This window comes from Podarcis liolepis (genome assembly GCF_965112155.1).
Source record: "Podarcis liolepis genome assembly, chromosome: 5".
NCBI lineage: Eukaryota > Metazoa > Chordata > Lepidosauria > Squamata > Lacertidae > Podarcis > Podarcis liolepis.
The window spans coordinates 73978247-73995595 of record NC_139556.1 but is presented as its reverse complement, the minus strand read 5'-3'; the positions used below and the strand labels follow the sequence as shown (position 1 = coordinate 73995595).

Below are 17349 nucleotides of genomic sequence, written 5' to 3'. Positions count from 1 at the left end.
GGTTGTTTCTTTGATTTTGAGGATTGTTTCAGAAGTAGTTTTAGCTCTTTTATACAGCATGGATGAAGATGTCTGCCAGTCTTGAATGATGATATATTGGATGGATCCAGACTTCGTCTGCTTGAATCAATGGAACTTAACTTAGTCATGACTAACTTGTCCTGCAGATTTTGCAAGCAATGTGAAATAAAGGGGAACAAAGGCACAAAGGGTAAACACTGTTATTCTGCCCTTAATCTGAGAGCTCCAGACTGCCTTATCTTCTGCATGAAACCAGGGACTCAGCTAGACTAGTAAAGAAAAAGCAATTTATATGTTGTATGTGCAATATAACATTGTGCCATCAGATGGCGACGTGGAGTCCTGTTTTCCTCTACCTGTTTTCCCTGTTTAAACTTACACTTCAAACTGAAATGCTTCTTTAAGGTGTCTACATCTTGCCCAGCTCTTTGCTTCTCTGCTTCTACCAAACTGAATTAGTTAACCTTTCCCACAATGAAGTATCCATCCACAGAGTGTTCTTGGCAAATTACAAAATGACTGATTACTCTCTCCACTTAGGGTCTTTTGCCTCTGGACTTTACACTTTAGCACCATATTTTTCATCAGGACTGTGTAACTGAACAACCTTGAACAACCACAAGAAAATAATAAAAATTCATCAAAAAGGACACTGCGGCTACGAGTTTTGTTTTCAACCAAATGGTTTGGAAAGAAGTTGTTTTACGTCTTTCTTTAAAAACCCAGAGGTTTCTTTCTTTTGGTGAGGAGGAACCCACATGTAGGGAAACTGTAAAGAGCTTAGTAGTTAGATTTTAGATTTCTTTGAGAGTTTATTTCAGAGAGAAAATATCAGTACTTTCTGGTCAAAATGTTTTCACAAAATATGGTTTGTAACTGGAAAAATATTAACAATATTTACAGTTAAATACTTCATTTCCTTCCATCCCCAATAATTGATGGGAATTGTTTGTGTTTCTTGATAAACCCAAAAAGCTATTTTGGAAACAGGACAATAGATGAAGCCTACTGAAATTGGGGGGACGCGGGTGGCGCTGTGGGTTAAACCACAGAGTCTAGGACTTGCCGATCAGAAGGTTGGCGGTTTGAATCCCCGTGATGGGGTGAGCTCCTGTTGCTCGGTCCCAGCTCCTGCCAACCTAGCAGTTCGAAAGCACGTCAAAGTGCAAGTAGATAAATAGGTACCACTCCAGCGGGAAGGTAAATGGCGTTTCCGTGCGCTGCTCTGGTTCTCCAGAAGCAGCTTAGTCATGCTGGCCACATGACCTGGAAGCTGTACACCGGCTCCCTCGGCCAATAAAGTGAGATGAGCACTGCAACCCCAGAGTCAGTCATGACTGGACCTAATGGTCAGGGGTCCCTTTACCTTTTACAGTGGTGCCCCGCAAGACGAATGCCTCACAAGACGGAAAACTCGCTAGACGAAAGAGTTTTCCGTTTTGGAGGTGCTTCGCAAAACGAATCTCCTATGGGCTTGCTTCGCAAGACGACAATGTCTTGCGAGTTCCTGCTGGTTCCCCCCCCCTTCCCCCCTTTTTCTAAGCCGCTAAGCCACTTATCAGCTGATCCGATCAGCTGATAAGCCGCTAAAAGCCTCTAAAAGCCGCTAATAGCGCTAATCCGCTAATCCTTCAATGGGCTTGCTTCGCAAGACGAAAAAACGCTAGACGAAGAGAATCACAGAACGGATTCTTTTTGTCTTGCGAGGCACCACTGTACTGAAATTGGGTAAGCACAAAGCTGTTACCAGGCTCTTTACACTCTGTAATAAAGAGGGTGCTCCCTTTCAGTTCCATATAGAGAAGTCAGCTGGGCTGGCAACTGAATCTTGGGGCAGTCCTTCAGTACTTCGCTACCACTTCCTGTCCCCCAGCATCTGCCACCTGAGGCAGTTTCTTCACTCTGGTTGCACCTGCCATGCAGGGTCCCCAACCTGTTCTCCAACAGATTTGGGTATTCTGATGCTCCTCAGTTTCTTCTGGGCCAGCAGCGGCTACCGCCCTCCCCCCCAAAAATGCCCAAAAAACATGGAGGTGAAACGCGGAGTCGACCACAGCCTGGCCCCAACAGCCGGTTTCCCCTCCTCTTCCTTGGTGGTGGAGGTGGTGGAAGTCCCACGGCTGCCATGTTTGGTTCCGCCCCGTCTCCTCCCGATGTCCTGATGGCAAGCGTGTGGTGTCAGGTGTTACACGTGTGGCATCAGGACATTGCATGCACAATGTTGGCCCCCCACAATCGGCCTCGTAAGCTGGTGTCTCTGCTCTGTGCTAACCTCCTTACCATGGTGTGGCGTTCGTACAGAGCCCCCGGTCATCTCACGGACTATTGACCCGTACACCACTAATCCGCTGCCACCAACCAGGTCCTCCCCAGTAAATCACTTAGTCAGGTTCTCAAGTTAATAAAGAAGAGTGTAGTTTGTTGCAGATACAAACAAACTTTAACTGCATTCCAAACATTGTTACTCTTTACCTTCTTAGCCTTAGTTTATCCTGTCTCTATCTCTTCTACCTCCCCTCACACAAGAACCAACTGCACTAACTGTCTCTCTATTTCCAACTGCCTGCCAACTGCTTTTCCAACTGCCTTTCCCAAAGACTCTCCTCCCTGAAAGAGAGGGGAGTGGTTGTGGACGGGAGCCTGAACACCGCACCTAGCAGGGGGCGTTGCCCCCTGCCTCCAGCTCACCTGGCTGGCGCTCACGCCCCCCCCCCGGTGGCCGCCCAACCAGGTGCCATGGGGGGGGCATGTCCAGCAGCCTTTATGCTGCAGTGCCAGCCTCTCCCCGGCCTCATTTCTCTTTGTCGTCCTGTGCGAGTCACCCACCCTCCACTCCCTTTGAGTTAGGCTTAGGTCATTGGCCTTGCTATGGACCTTAGGTTGGTCGCCCCGGTTGCCCGGGGGGCCTGGTAGGAGTTTTTCCATTTGGCATTAGGCTTTTTGGTTTTTTCGCCTACCTCGTAGCAATCGTCACAACTTTTTGGTGGTATTGGTGGGTAGGTTAGGCATTGGAATAATGTGTTGTGGTGTGTTGAAGTGCTAGGTGTGGCCATCGCCTATGCCTTCAATTTCTAGGGGTATTCCGTTAAAGGAATCTGGCGGTCGTGTATTCTGTCCGAAGCCTGCTTGGCGGGAGGCCATGGCACGACCCTCGGTGACATCAGGGGTGAGCCTATAGTTGGATTAGCATCAACAGGTGGTGAACCCCTGGTGAATAAACCCACTTGTTTCGCGATCCAATGTCTAAGCCAATACCTTTTCATTGCTGTAATCAATAAAGTTGTGGCCTTTTCTAGCCCATTAACCTTATATCACGTGTCCCTGTGTCTTCATTTTACTTCGCGGGGGTCGGGTCCTCGAACCACAACCAACCAACCCACTAAAACCAACCAACTAACCACTCCCAAACCTCGGGCTAAGCCCTTTTATAAACAGGTAACAGGTAGGCTCCGCCTCCGGCTTTCCTATTGGTCTACATTTTAACCCTTTCTCTCCCGCCTATACAAACACTTTCAAATGAACGGGCAAACGCCACACATGGGAATACATATGCCATATGAGCAAGCTAAAAAATGACAGATGCTGTTGTTTGACCAAATAGAACTATGCAAAGTTTAAACTCTGCAAAGAATTGCCCCATAAGCAAATCTGCAGTGGCGTTACGTGAGAAAGTATCCAATGAATCAAAAAAAGTATTAAGAGCAAAGCAATATGTATTTGCAGTATCCCTGGAGATTAATCTGTGCATCCACAGATCAGTGGTAATTAAACTGATATCACTATGTACTCTCACTGTTACCAATCAAGTGACAGGATTTCAAACTGAAAATTAGCAAGCCGCTAAAGATTACTTGTGAAAAACAGGATTTTTCCTGCAGGGACAGAGTACCAATATTCTCATGATAGCCATTTTTAATATAAAAAGTCCTCCTGCTGTTATCTCCCTAATTTGTTTATCAATGGGTTGTCTCATCACCACCTCATGCAGTTTGGAAAAGAAAAGAAAAACATTAACAGGACATGCAGTTTTGTTGAAGGGTAACCAGCAAAGCACATTTTAGTTCACATTTGATCATTTCAGGCCTGAGACCCGAGGGCCTTCACTGCAGTTTGTCTTGATTGCATGTAGGAATGGGGAAGAAACTCAATTCAATTTGCATTTAAAGGTGAACCTGCCAAATCCACATTTTTTTAAAAAACGATCTGTGAACAAAAACATGATCATCCTTTGAAAAATCACACTTTTCTGAATTTTGCAATGCAGTTCTCCAGCTGAGCAAAGTGTACAATGATGCATGGATCAAGGCAAAGTATGCGTACAAATGCCTAAGTCATTGACAATAATATACATAATGCATTGAATTAAGGAAAGTTGTTTGCAAAACTCTGCATTTTTTGTCAAAACTTCATGTGTTTATTATGAGAAGTTTGCAGTAAAATGCTGAATAATTTTTATAAGGATAAAAAAGCACAAATTGCTGCAGAATCGCGGAGAACTGGATTTAAGATTGTAAAAACGAGAAACTGAGTTAGCCCATTAATTGGCAGATTTGTTTCCCCCTCATTGTGTGAAGAAGATTTGCATGGACAAAGTAGGATCCTATGGGAGATCATGGCACTATCCTATGGTGAGGTAGTGGAGCTGGAACATGGGTGCATTCAGCTCCAGAGCTGTTTTCATATCATTGATGTTTGGATGAAAACTTGTCTGTCCACCCAATATGATATTGCTGTGGTGGTTGCTTTATATTCTAATTTTCTCCGAGGAGCTCAAAGCGGCATGCACAATTCTTCAACTCTACATTTTATGTAGAAAACAACCTTGTGAGGTTGATTGGTGTTAGTGACTGGCCCAAGGTCACCCAGTCAGCGTCGTGGCTGAGTGGGGATTCGAACCTTTACCTCTCAGGTCATAGTCCAGCATTCTAACCACAACACCACACTAAGGAGTCACCAGCATTATGCCGCTGCTGCAGTTGAGGAGTCCATGGTATGGCTCCTGGGGGTATATTTCAAAGATATGCTGTATTGCAATTTGTTCTTATACAGCAGCGGAGCCATATCGCTTTATATTGTGAGTGCAGACAGGGCTTTGGCTGAGCAGAAGATATTACATGCTACCGTCGTACCTTCGAACAGAATCCATTCCGGAAGTCCGTTTGACTTCCAAAATGTTCGTAAACCAAAGCATGGCTTCTGATTGGCTGCAGGAGCTTCCAATCAGAAGCCACAGAAGCCCAGTCAGATGTTCAGCTTCTAAAAATACTTGGCAAACTGTAACAGTCACTTCTGGGTTTGCGGTGTTCAGGAGCCAAAACCTTCGAGAACTAAGCTGTTTGAAAACCAAGGTATAAGGGGTTTACCAAGAGTGACACAAATAATGCCTCTTTAGACTGTGCTGCAGCGCTTGTGAACAAGCAGAGGAGAGCCATTTTCAAATTAAAAGGACATCCTAGCAGCAGTGTACATTTTCCTACCTCAGCTAAAGGCACCAGAATTGCAAAAGCCCATTGAAACCCCCCTTGTGAATATGGCCAGGTCACAGAAAGGAAAGGAAAACCTGAATAATTTTGAGGAAGTGTTCTCTTTTTAATGTATCGTTCTGGATGCTTTTTCCTCACAGCAATTGCATAACTGACAGACTTCTCTGTAGTTTATTATACCCATTAGTCAAGTCCTGTATTCCCCAAACTGAGCACACCTAGTAGTTTTGCGGTGATCTGCACTCTCTATTCTGAGCATCTTATCCACAATATTTAAAGGAGTGCATCCCATGGATACTTCACAGAGGTTGTGCTTCACCCTGCTTAGGAAGCTTGAATGGCAGTGACCTAGAGGCACTGTATCCCACATTTGGAGACATTGGTGTTATCCTTCTCACCCATCACAGCTTTTGTATGAACCCAACTCCCTTAAGCTCCACAAATACCAGTTTGCCACTGCAGAGTTGATGGAGGACATGGGGTTAGGCAAAGGTCAAATAGCTTTGGATGTCATTTTGATGTCAAACAGCAAATATCTGCCAAACATTCCCTGCATGTCCGCAACTGGATGAAAATAAATATTTGGCGCGTAGTGAAAAAGAACGTAGAAGGAATTTCTGGAAATAATAATAAGTGAAGAAAATAATAATTGGGAGGGAGGGAGGGAGGGAGGGAGGGAGAGAGAGCACACACTGGGAATTAATGAGTGAATAGGGTGGTCCAGAACCCATATATATATATATATATACACACACACACCAATCTACATAAATGAGCAAAGATTACACACAGAGCAGAGGATGTTTAAAGTGAGTTTTATCCCCTTATCAGCACAATTAAGCACACAATCCGCAGACAGGTTAGCGTATCTTGACTACGAGTGCTTGCAATCAGTTTCTCAGCACAACATAATTCCCAAGCTGCTAAGTACGTGTCATATATTTTAACACCCAACAGACAATGCTTTGCAGTGTTTGCGACTTCCTTGAATGTTAATTTGTCTATAGGTCTCAAAGGATGTGATTCCTGTACAGATTCAGTTAATGCAGTATGAAGTGTTTGCGTTAAATGTTGGCTTTTAAGGAAATCAAAATACAAAATGGTAAAAGACAATGATATGTAGCAGAAAGTACAATCTCTGTGATTGCAATGTGTGCTATTGAAATCCTGAATGAAACCTCTAACATGCCTGAAGTTGTTTCTTCAATAATGACTCCAGGATCTAGTATTCAACTTGCTATTGATATGTAGATCAAAACACACTAAATTCCACAATGTTCTTAGTTAGCAGCACAAATAAATGTAAGGCATTTGTTTAATCAGAGTCAAGTGCTTCCTTTACGTATTCTAGCACCTCAGAAAACAACTGAAGTTATTTTTTAAATGATCAATAGCAGGTATAATGAAGTGGAAACTTAACAAAAATAATCAGGACCAAAAAAAAAATGGGCTGTCTGCAAAATTCAGTACCCTGTTTCTATTATAAAGATGGGAATTGCAGATGTGAAACAAGGTTAAAATATTAGCCAGTTCAGAGTATTGTCCTTATTCTAGTTTGCATTTGTGATGATATCACATAGCTGAATGAAAATCTGACGCAACCCAACTTCCACTATGCCTATTGCTAGGAAATAAACTGCTGATGAGCAAGAAGAATATTGCGTTCTACTAAATCTTAAGTCCTTCAAACACTAGTTGGTCATAAGCAGGATGGGAACACCCCCCACCCAAAAGAAAAACCTGACAGCTTCAACTCTTTTCTGATCTAACTCATATTTCTCTGCTGTGGCAAGAGTGCACTATGGGTGTTTGGCATCCTGGATGGGTTTGTAGAAGTGATTTGATAGAAAATGGTGTTGCTTTGGTGTGTGTGGGGGGGGGGGCAGCAATTACTGGTATAGTAATTGCCTCTCCTAAAAGGTAAATGCCCTCAATAAGTCAACCACTTTGAGAGATTATAGTGCAGGAGAAACACTTTTGTCTGAGAGAGAATTATAGAGCAGCAAGAGGTACCTTTTCCAGGCAGGGTGCTCACTTGAGATTGCACAAAGAGTAAAAATTGCCAAGAAAATGTTCAGCCTAAGCCCCATTGAAACAAAACACAGTTGATCGAGAGTTGTGCTCTTGTTCAAATCCCATCCATGTTGATGAGCTGCCCAGAGGAGGAAATGTGACTGGCCAATTGTGCCATTACAAAAATAGTGTACATGTGGAAGCATTGTTAAAAGCCTACATGGGTCTACATCTGTTCCAAGTGAAAGACACAACGGCATCTATTGGATCAGAATCCAGTAAGCACAAATCATGTTTTTTCTACTGTTTTGAATGCAAATGGTCCTTATCTTTTCCTATATCACCCGGCACTTCCTCCAAGTAGCCCTTCACATTTTATCCTAACAGCCCTCTGTGGTAGGCTAGGTTGACAGATAGTGATGGGCCCAAGGTGACCCAGTAACACTACATGGTGATGAGGGATTTTTGAACCAGTGGTCTCCATACCTTAGTTCATAATGGCACCATACCCTACTCTTGCTGGGTGGCTGTTGCAACCCCTCACAGATAGCACTCCATTCACAAGGTGCAAGGAGTCACGTCCCAGTGGCCAACCTTCTACATTTCCTGCTCGGCTGCATTGCAAGGCAGGATAGCCCACCAAAACAAAAGTTAAACTGCTGAATCATGGGCAGCCAATGAGTAGAGCCTGCTCCGACGACTATTAATAATAATAATAATAATAATAATAATAATAATAATAATAATAATAATACTTTATTTTTATTATTTATACCCCGCTCATCTGGCTGGGTTTCCCCAGCCACACTGGGCGGCTCCCAACAGAATATTAAAAACACAATAAAACATCATCATACATTAAAAACTTCCCTAAACAGGGCTGCCTTCAGATGTCTTCTAAAAGTCAAATAGTTGTTTATTTCCTTGACATCTGATGGGAGGGCATTCCACAGGGCGGGCGCCACTACCGAGAAAGCCCTCTGCCTGGTTCCCTGTAGCTTCACTTCTCACAGAGAGGGAACCGCTAGAAGGCCCTCAGAGCTGGACCTCAGTGTCTGGGCTGAACGATGGGGGTAGAGATGCTCCTTCAGGTACACTGGGTATTTATACAATATTTTAGAGTTTGAAGTCTTACTATAACGCTATTTACAGCACATCTTCTATCAAGATACCCTGGAGGCCATTTGGAACGGAGTTTGGTGTTAGCAAAGCGATGTAAGCATAAGCCATTTACACAATTAGAAAACAGAAGTAATATTTCAATTTATTTATTCTGTGTGTTTATTTTAGGATAGTTCTTAATCACTGTCAATAAAGTCAATGAGTACTGAACTAAGTGCAAACTTGGATTTGCATTTAGAAACTTGCTTTACATTCAGAAATTTAAACTTTAATGTTCAGTTATAACAGGAGAATTTAGCTTTGGCTGGGAATGGATGAGGAATGCAAACACTTGCATTTTGGTGATGGAAACTGAAGAATACCCAAGTGCAGAACCTCCTCGGAGTTTGAGGAATACACTATTAACAAGTGAACAGTTAAATAATAGTACCTTCAAGAGTAAACAGAAGCTAAGCATTTACCTTCAGTTCGGTCTGGTAGCTTTCCACCCTTACTTGTTGTTCCAGCATTTACAGTTTCAGAGGATGTGCTTAGTTTGGTATTGGGATCTCGTTTCGGTTTCGGTGGGGGTTGTTTGCGGGAGCAGCTACTGCTTTCATCATCGGTACCTCCAACAGAATGAAGCGATTGGGATCTCACGGAAAAGCCACTCGAACAAGGATGAGGCAGTCTGTCCTGAGGGGCGGGCATTGTCATAAATCCCATGCGGAAATGCTTGCCAATGTAGCTTCCTTCATTTCCTCTCACCACTTCACCACCTAAGCTGTAAGGAAAGTAAAACACACATGCATATATATGAAGCTGATAAAGCTATTTGGATACCTAACAAAATAATAATAATGGTAATTCTCCTGTTAAGCAATTTACCCCTGAATTACAGAAAATGCTTTGAACTTATTTGACCCTATAACCCTATAACACACACACACACACACACACACCCTGCAACTAGTTATACTTTAGTTAAAATACAAAGTTCTTACACATGGCATAGATTCAGATTTGCGTTGTTATTGCCACTCCACCCATGCACCCACCCAGCCTAAACACCCATGAAATAGATTTTCCAGCTTTACTCACAATAATAATTTGCTCTCACCACACCAATTTGTTTTATTGATAAGAAATACATTGGAATACATTGGGTTTATAACGTAGAACCCCACTAATTGATGATATGATCATGGACATTCAGAAATCATAAAACATTGCAGCTACATAAGAACATGGATCATTCCCAAAAGATAATATTGATTGTGCTTGAATTTTGCTGCCACACTTGCCAGTGTCTCCTGCCACACCAGTGTGCGCCACACCATTTGAGAACCACTGAATTCTAGATGATTCTAGATGCATTTGGATCCAGGGCCATCTTACCCATAGGCGCTAGGAGTGTGGGGCACCCGGGTGCTGGGCTCTCAGGGGCGCCAGGCCAAGAGTCCGGGGCCTGATAGTTGAGTCCAGAGAAGAGCCCATCTGTCAGTCAGAGTGCTGCAGCGGGCTCTTCTGCTGCGGGCAGCTCTGTGCCGTGAATTTGGGGGTGACCCAGCCAGCGAGATGCTGAGGCGGCCGGCCAGCTCTGCCCTCCTGCATGCCTGGGACTGGGCAACCTGGGGGGGGGGGTTGCCAGGTGGATCTTTGCACCCTGGCACTGCATGTGTTTAAGACAGCCCTGTTTGGATCCCACACTTTCTGATGAGCTTATCCTGCCTTTCCCTCCCTAAACATGCCCCAGACAAATTAAGAAGGAAGTAGTGATTGTGATCTTGCTATAATGCCCGCCCACAACATTATCAGGAAAGCGCTGGGACTGCTTAAATCTGTTTTCAAATGGACATTGTGGTGTAATGCAGAATCAATCTGCAATGAGCTTTTATTTTCAGAATGAGACCAGTTTCTCAGAAGTGCTTTTCCAGGGGCGAGCAAAATAATCATTAGATCTTGACTGTATGTACAAGTACAGTGGTACCTCTGGTTACATACGCTTCAGGTTACAAATGCTTCAGGTTACACACTCCGCTAACCCAGAAATAGTGCTTCAGGTTAACAACTTTGCTTCAGAATGAGAACAGAAATCGGGCTCCGGCGGCGTGGCGGCAGCAGGAGGCCCCATTAGCTAAAGTGGTGCATGCGCACAGCATTTTATTTTCAAATTGATGGAGGCTGAGTACAGTGGTACCTCAGGTTAAGTACTTAATTCGTTCCGGAGGTCTGTACTTAACCTGAAACTATTCTTAACCTGAATCACCACTTTAGCTAATGGGGCCTCCTGCTGCCGCTGCGCCACCGTTGCACGATTTCTGTTCTCATCCTGAAGCAAAGTTCTTAACCTGAAGCACTATTTTTGGGTTAGCGGAGTCTGTAACCTGAAGTGTATGTAACCTGAGGTACCACTGTGTATATATCTATATATCTATATATCTATATATCTATATATCTATATATGCAGGTTTTGGTGTCTTCGGGTGTCTTCCCGTGTAAGAGTTGGGGTGTCTAGGCGACGTTTCGACGAGGTCTCACTCGTCATCTTCAGGCTGGTGCTTTCGGCTTCTTGTTACTGGAACAGAGCAGGATCTCAGTGTTTGAGTTCCTATAAATACTGTTGAGGGGGTGTGGTGTTTATAGGAACAGTATTTATAGGAACTCAAACACTGAGATCCTGCTCTGTTCCAGTAACAAGAAGCCGAAAGCACCAGCCTGAAGATGACGAGTGAGACCTCGTCGAAACGTCGCCTAGACACCCCAACTCTTACACGGGAAGACACCCGAAGACACCAAAACCTGCATTCCTGTACCCGTGAAAATCTACGAAAGCAAATATCTATATATCTATATATCTATATATCTATATATCTATATATCTATATATCTATATATCATCTATAGATATAGATATATATAGCAACTCACTAAATTTTTACTGCTTCTATTTTTATCTGGCATTTAGTAAATCCTACACTATTACCTACAGATTATCACCAGAAGTCAAACACGAGCCCCCCAAAGTTCCCTGTGCTTTGTTTTTTGTCGCAGCCTTCGTTTTGCCCTGCCCAGTGATGTAAAGAGTTCATCTGATCTTCCCGACTGTAAATAGCAGGGCTGACTAGCCGAAGCCTGCTTTGTAGCAAGAGGAGGAAAGTGAGATTTATGTGGCACTTTCCTGTAAAGGAAAATGAAGACAGCGAGTAGAAATGATTGCGTAGATGATCTCATTCCATTACTTTTGACAGAAAGGGGACTGTGCTCTTACTGTTCAGATGATAAGCTCGAGCTCGTTTCAAAATTATATTATACGAGTTGCCAAAAAAAAAAAAAAGTGGCGTGGCTTATTAATATATATGGAAATGCATATTTGGATTATTCCCCTGAGAGCTTTTCATTTGGGCTTGGTCAGGTTCAAACTGCTTTTATGACAAGGAAAAACGATCGGCTGAAGTACAGCATGGGAAAGGTTACTTTAAAAAGAGGAGGTGGGGAAAAACATTTGTCAGGAAAGAAAAGTAAGAGGACAGTTTTCAGACCACTTACCCCAGAGTAATCTTACTGAACGTTACTATTGAACACATGCTTTGAGGTGTTGCATTCTCATATCTTCATGATGATAAGCATTATGGTTTGATGAATTAGCCCATGGGTAGGCAAACTAAGGCCCGGGGGCTGGATCTGGCCCAATCGCCTTCTCAATGGGCCCCGCAGATGGTCTGGGAATCAGCGTGTTTTTACATGAGTAGAATGTGTCCTTTTATTTAAAATGTATCTCTGGGTTTTTTGTGGCGCCTGCCTGGTGTTTTTACATGAGTAGAATGTGTCCTTTTATTTAAAATACATCTCTGGGTTATTTGTGGGGCATAGGAATTCATTGTTTCCCCCCATAAAAAAATATAGTCCGGCCCCACACAAGGTCTGAGGGACAGTGGACCGTCCTCCTGCTGAAAAAGTTTGCTGACCCCTGATTAGGGTGATATTCAACATTAGTAATAATCAGAGTAAACCTAGTGAAACTGATGTGCTTATTCTGAGTAAACTCTGCAAATGACTAATGCTGGATTCCAACCTATGTTTGGCGCTGCTGGAATTCTGCCATCCTAAATAACTTATTGGATTGAAATACCCATGCTACAAAGTTATTCAACCATGGATCCCCAGATGGTCTCTCAGTGTCACTCACCTCACAGAGTGCTTGTTGTGGGGGAGGAAGGGAAAGGAGAATGTTAGCCACTTTGAGACCGACTCTGGGGTTGTGGCACTCATCTCGCTTTATTGGCCAAAGGAGCAGGCGTACAGCTTCCGGGTCACGTGGCCAGCATGACTAAGCCGCTTCTGGTGAACCAGAGAAGCGCACAGAAATGCAGTTTACCTTCCCGCTGTTTATCTACTTGTACTTTGACATGCTTTAGAACTGCTAGGTTGGCAGGAGCAGGGACCGAGCAACGGGAGCTCACCCCGTCGCGGGGATTCAAAGCGCTGACCTTCTGATCGGCAAGTCCTAGGCTCTGTGGTTTAACCCACAGTGCCACCCGTGTCCCTTGAGACTCCTTAGGGTAGTGATAAAGCGGGGGTATCAAATCTAAACTCTTCTTCTATAACTCCTGGCATCCATGACTATTGACAGCTGGCTGGAAGTTGTAGTCCAACACCATCTGGGAACCCCAGGTGGTCTATTGGTTTTGGCTGGCCCTGATATCAGAACCATATAGCTAAGAGTGGTCCCCCTAGCAACAAGAAACTTTTCACATCTGACCTACGAAGCCTTAAGCGGCTTAGGACCGAAATATCTCATGGTTGCCACTTCCCACACGACCCAACCTGGATCCTACATTCATCATCTGAGGTTCTTCTCTGTGTGACCCTTCTGAGGGAGGTGCAGAGTGGGACAACACAAGAATGGGACTTTTCAGTGGTGGCTCCTTGGTTATGGGACAGGAAAGCAAAACCGATGCCATCAGTATTCCATTTGCCAGGCAAAAAAATTTCTTTTCTGCCAGGCCTTTGGAGGGTTTTGATATTCATGGCCTTCTTTAGTGCCTTTCATAAATATGCTTTTTATATTTAAATATGAATGTATTTTCAGTTTTAAATCTGTTTTAGTGTTATGTTGGCTTTCAGTTATGCACTACCTGTCAGTTACTTTTTTTGCAGGGGGAAAGTGACTTGCAAGTGCAATTTTTGTTGTTGTTGTTTCTGTTGTTTAAAAACTGATACTACCAGGGGACTCATACCAACTCCAGGTACATTAGCAGGACAAAGCTCAGTTTAAGCAGAGTGTGTATGGGGGGAGAGAGAGGCTAAATCAAAATGCCAATCACCTCAATGCCATATTGTGTCACACACCATAATACCCAGACTAACAGACACACCACCACACCACTTAACAATATATCTAAATACTGTTTGCGATTGAGGAGGGTACAGTAGTTTGTGAATTTTCCCTTTTCTCTTCTTTGAGCCCAAGAGTTTCATTATTTTATTCTCCCTTTTTCTGTATGATGGCATTGCTAAATTTTGACAGAAACCTCATTAGGCAGCTGTAAACCGAACGTGATACGATTATGCAATTTTCACCCTTTAGAAATTTTAAGATGTCTTGGAAATTTCCTTTCTTTAAATGTTAAAGAGCTGATGCAGGATATGATACTAGCATGACACCAGAATGTTACAGACCCAATTTGTTTTCTAAACTGACCACCAGTTTCTACCTTATACACTGCCCCGGAGCTTTTTCTTATTAATTCAGATCTATAATATGATGGTTTCTTGCCTCAGGCTTTACCATCATTCTGTGTTTCATGTCCTTTTGTCTAAAATTTATTTTCTCCTTCTGTGAACCCATGCCTGATATTTAAGTGCCACATACATTTCATTAGAGACACCAATTTCCTATCTAGCTAGTGGATACCTTCTGGATATTTTGATCCATGATCCATCATGTGCAGAAGCATATTTCATTGTTGCGCAGGAACTAATTCATTCATACTTACATGCTTCTTGATCCTTCAAGTTGCTTTACACTTCAAAGTAGAGCTGCACAATTTTTGACTGGTTTTTAACAAGATCTTTTAAAGGCATGGAATGACTCCTGCAAGTCGCTCCAGTTCCTGCACAGATGTGCTAATATGCTGGCTGAATAATGCATGCAGGAGTGTGTTGTGGTTCATTTTATGTTCCAAAAAGTTAGAAAAATGGGTGAATTGGGTCTTGGCGAGTTGTGAACGTAACTCAAGCTGGGGCATTCACCATGTTAAAAATCTACTACAAAGATTGATGCAATATAATTTCAGGGTGTAAAAAAAAATAAAAAAAAATGTCTCAGTGAATTGCAGCCATATTTCATCCTCAATGGCTCAATTGTGAATTGACATTGGGAGCCACTCACCCATTCGGAGGCAGAAAGTTACTGCCTTCAAATTTTCTATACTGTACTGTTAACAACCTTTATTGCAAGATGTTGCAACCAGAGGTGCTGGTTGTAGAAGATGGACGGAGCCTCAGCTTGCCCAATATTTTTGGGCAGGGGGCAGCACATCCCAATATTTAGGCAGCCACACCACCACTACCAGGTGCCCACTGCACACCCCAGTTGTGCAGCTAGGCCCTTGGGTGCCTGGTGTGGGGGCATGTCCTACAGCTGGGGGCAGCGTGAGCTGCCCATGGGGGCGAGACAAGCCTCTCTGATGCTTGGAGCCTTTCTGCTGCCTCCTCTTCAGCTGTCGGGTGGCTGAGGGAGAGGCAGTAGGCAGACACAAGTCTCATGCTGCCATTTCGGGCAGCGTGGAACCTCTACAGGTGCCTAAGCCACCATGTCACTCCTAAAAAGTTTCGTGAGCCCTTAGAAAACAACAACTCATTTTGCCACCCCCTCTCAGTGATGACACCCGGGGTGGACCGCAACCCCTCACCCCCTTCCTCTGCCACTGGTGCATCCCAGCCTCTGCCCAGCATCCCAGGGGCCAGGCAATGACTGGGACAAACACGGGAGACCTTTGCTTCACTTGTTCCAGCAGCAGCCTGGCAGCCTAGGAGCCGGGCTGTGGCTGGGTCAAGTGAAGCAAAGATTGCCCACACTCATCCTAGCCTCCACCCAGGAGCCTAGGACCTGGGCGGCAGCAGGGATGAGCAAGCCCGGAGATCACCCTCTGCATGTCCCACATGACATATCACATGGCCATGCCCCCTCAATGTGGGGGGGGGGGCAAGTTGGCACCCCTGGTTGCAACTATGTGAGGTGTCTCAGCTATGGTTAGCTCTTTATAGCTATGGTGAAAGCTGGGTTGTGAAAACAGATGTGAACTGAGCCCACATAAACACAAAGAATTTGGCCACCCGAAGATGCTTAATCATAAAAATCATATGTTCAACTTTGGAGACAGAGTGAGAGCTATGGTAAACCTCTGAATGTTTGTTTGGGGACTCAAGTAAACATTGGCAGGTTTCAACAGTAACTCATATTGTATTTGGACAAATGATAAGATTTGCCCTGAACACACTGTTATATTGTTATTTGTTGTAGTTTGAGAAATAAATCAGCACTTTAAAATAAAATAGTTCAAAGGAAGAAGAGGAGAAGAACAGTTTGGATTTGATATCTCGCCTTTCACTCCCCTTCAGGAGTCTCAAAGCGGCTAACAATCTCCTTTCCCTTTCTCCCCCACAACAAACACTCTGTGAGGTGAGTGGGGCTGAAAGACTTCAAAGAAGTGTGACTGGCCCAAGGTCACCCAGCAGCTGCATGTGGAGGAGCAGAGACGCGAACCCAGTTCACCAGATTACCAGTCTACCGCTCTTAACCACTACACCACACTGGCTCGCTAAACAATCTTATCTAGTCCATCAGTGCTCCATAACATTCTATTGCTGGAATATTGCCAACAAATGCTACTCAAATTCAACCTGTTATCAAACCATCCCTGAAAGAAGTTGCTACTTTCTTGCTGGGTCATGGCACTTTTTAGGAGCTTCTTCCTAAAGTTCATGCTGGCAATCTTATATCCTGATGCTTAGAATTTTACTGTTCCATGCTCACAATGGAGACTATTAAATTCACAATTCACAGTGGAGACTATTAAAAAGATCAAGTTATCCAGCATATAAAAAGATGCCTTGCTTAAGAAGAATCAGCACAGATTCTGCAGACATACATTAAGAGTTCTTTGAGAGAGTAAATAAACATGCCAATAAGCCAGCAGACATTCCATACTTGAGGGTTGGTTTTTTTTTTTTAAAAAAAAGATAGGTCCTCACCAGAGATTCCCAAGTAAATTTAGCAGTCCTAGAATAAGAGGGCAAGTCCTCTTACAGATCAGTAACTGGTTAAAGAATAGGAAATGGAGAGTAGGGATAACTGGACAGTTCAACTTCTTATGGTGGGACTATGGAAATTAATGGGCTTAAGTTGTGTTCATTAATTTTAGCAAATATGATGAATACTGGGTACAACCCCCAGATCTTTGCCCTATCTGTTCTTGTCTTGTCTTCTAAAATGTATCATATTTATATCTCTCTCCTCCACGCTTCTCAACTTGCATCATCTGTTTGGCATAAACATAGTGCAGTAAAAGAGGTTCTCATCTGTGCTGAGCAGAGTGGGACTAATACTCTCCAGATCTTGGAAATGATTTTCTTGACAGTGTATCCTAGAATGGCCTTTGCTTCAGCACCACCGCAGTGACTCACGTTCACTTTAAAACAAGTAAGCTCCAAATCATTAAAAGTG

At 43.6% G+C, this 17349-nt stretch overlaps 1 protein-coding gene across 5 annotated transcripts in view; it reads right to left on the bottom strand.

Moving 5' to 3' along the window:
* NYAP2 (neuronal tyrosine-phosphorylated phosphoinositide-3-kinase adaptor 2) overlaps positions 1-17349 on the bottom strand; it is a 142435-nt gene that overhangs the window by 57373 nt on the left and 67713 nt on the right. For all 5 annotated transcript variants that reach the window (XM_083506404.1, XM_083506407.1, XM_083506406.1 and 2 more), the window contains exon 3: positions 9101-9402. In XM_083506404.1, the coding sequence (XP_083362530.1) occupies positions 9101-9402 (302 nt within the window). The remainder of the gene's footprint in view (positions 1-9100; positions 9403-17349) is intronic.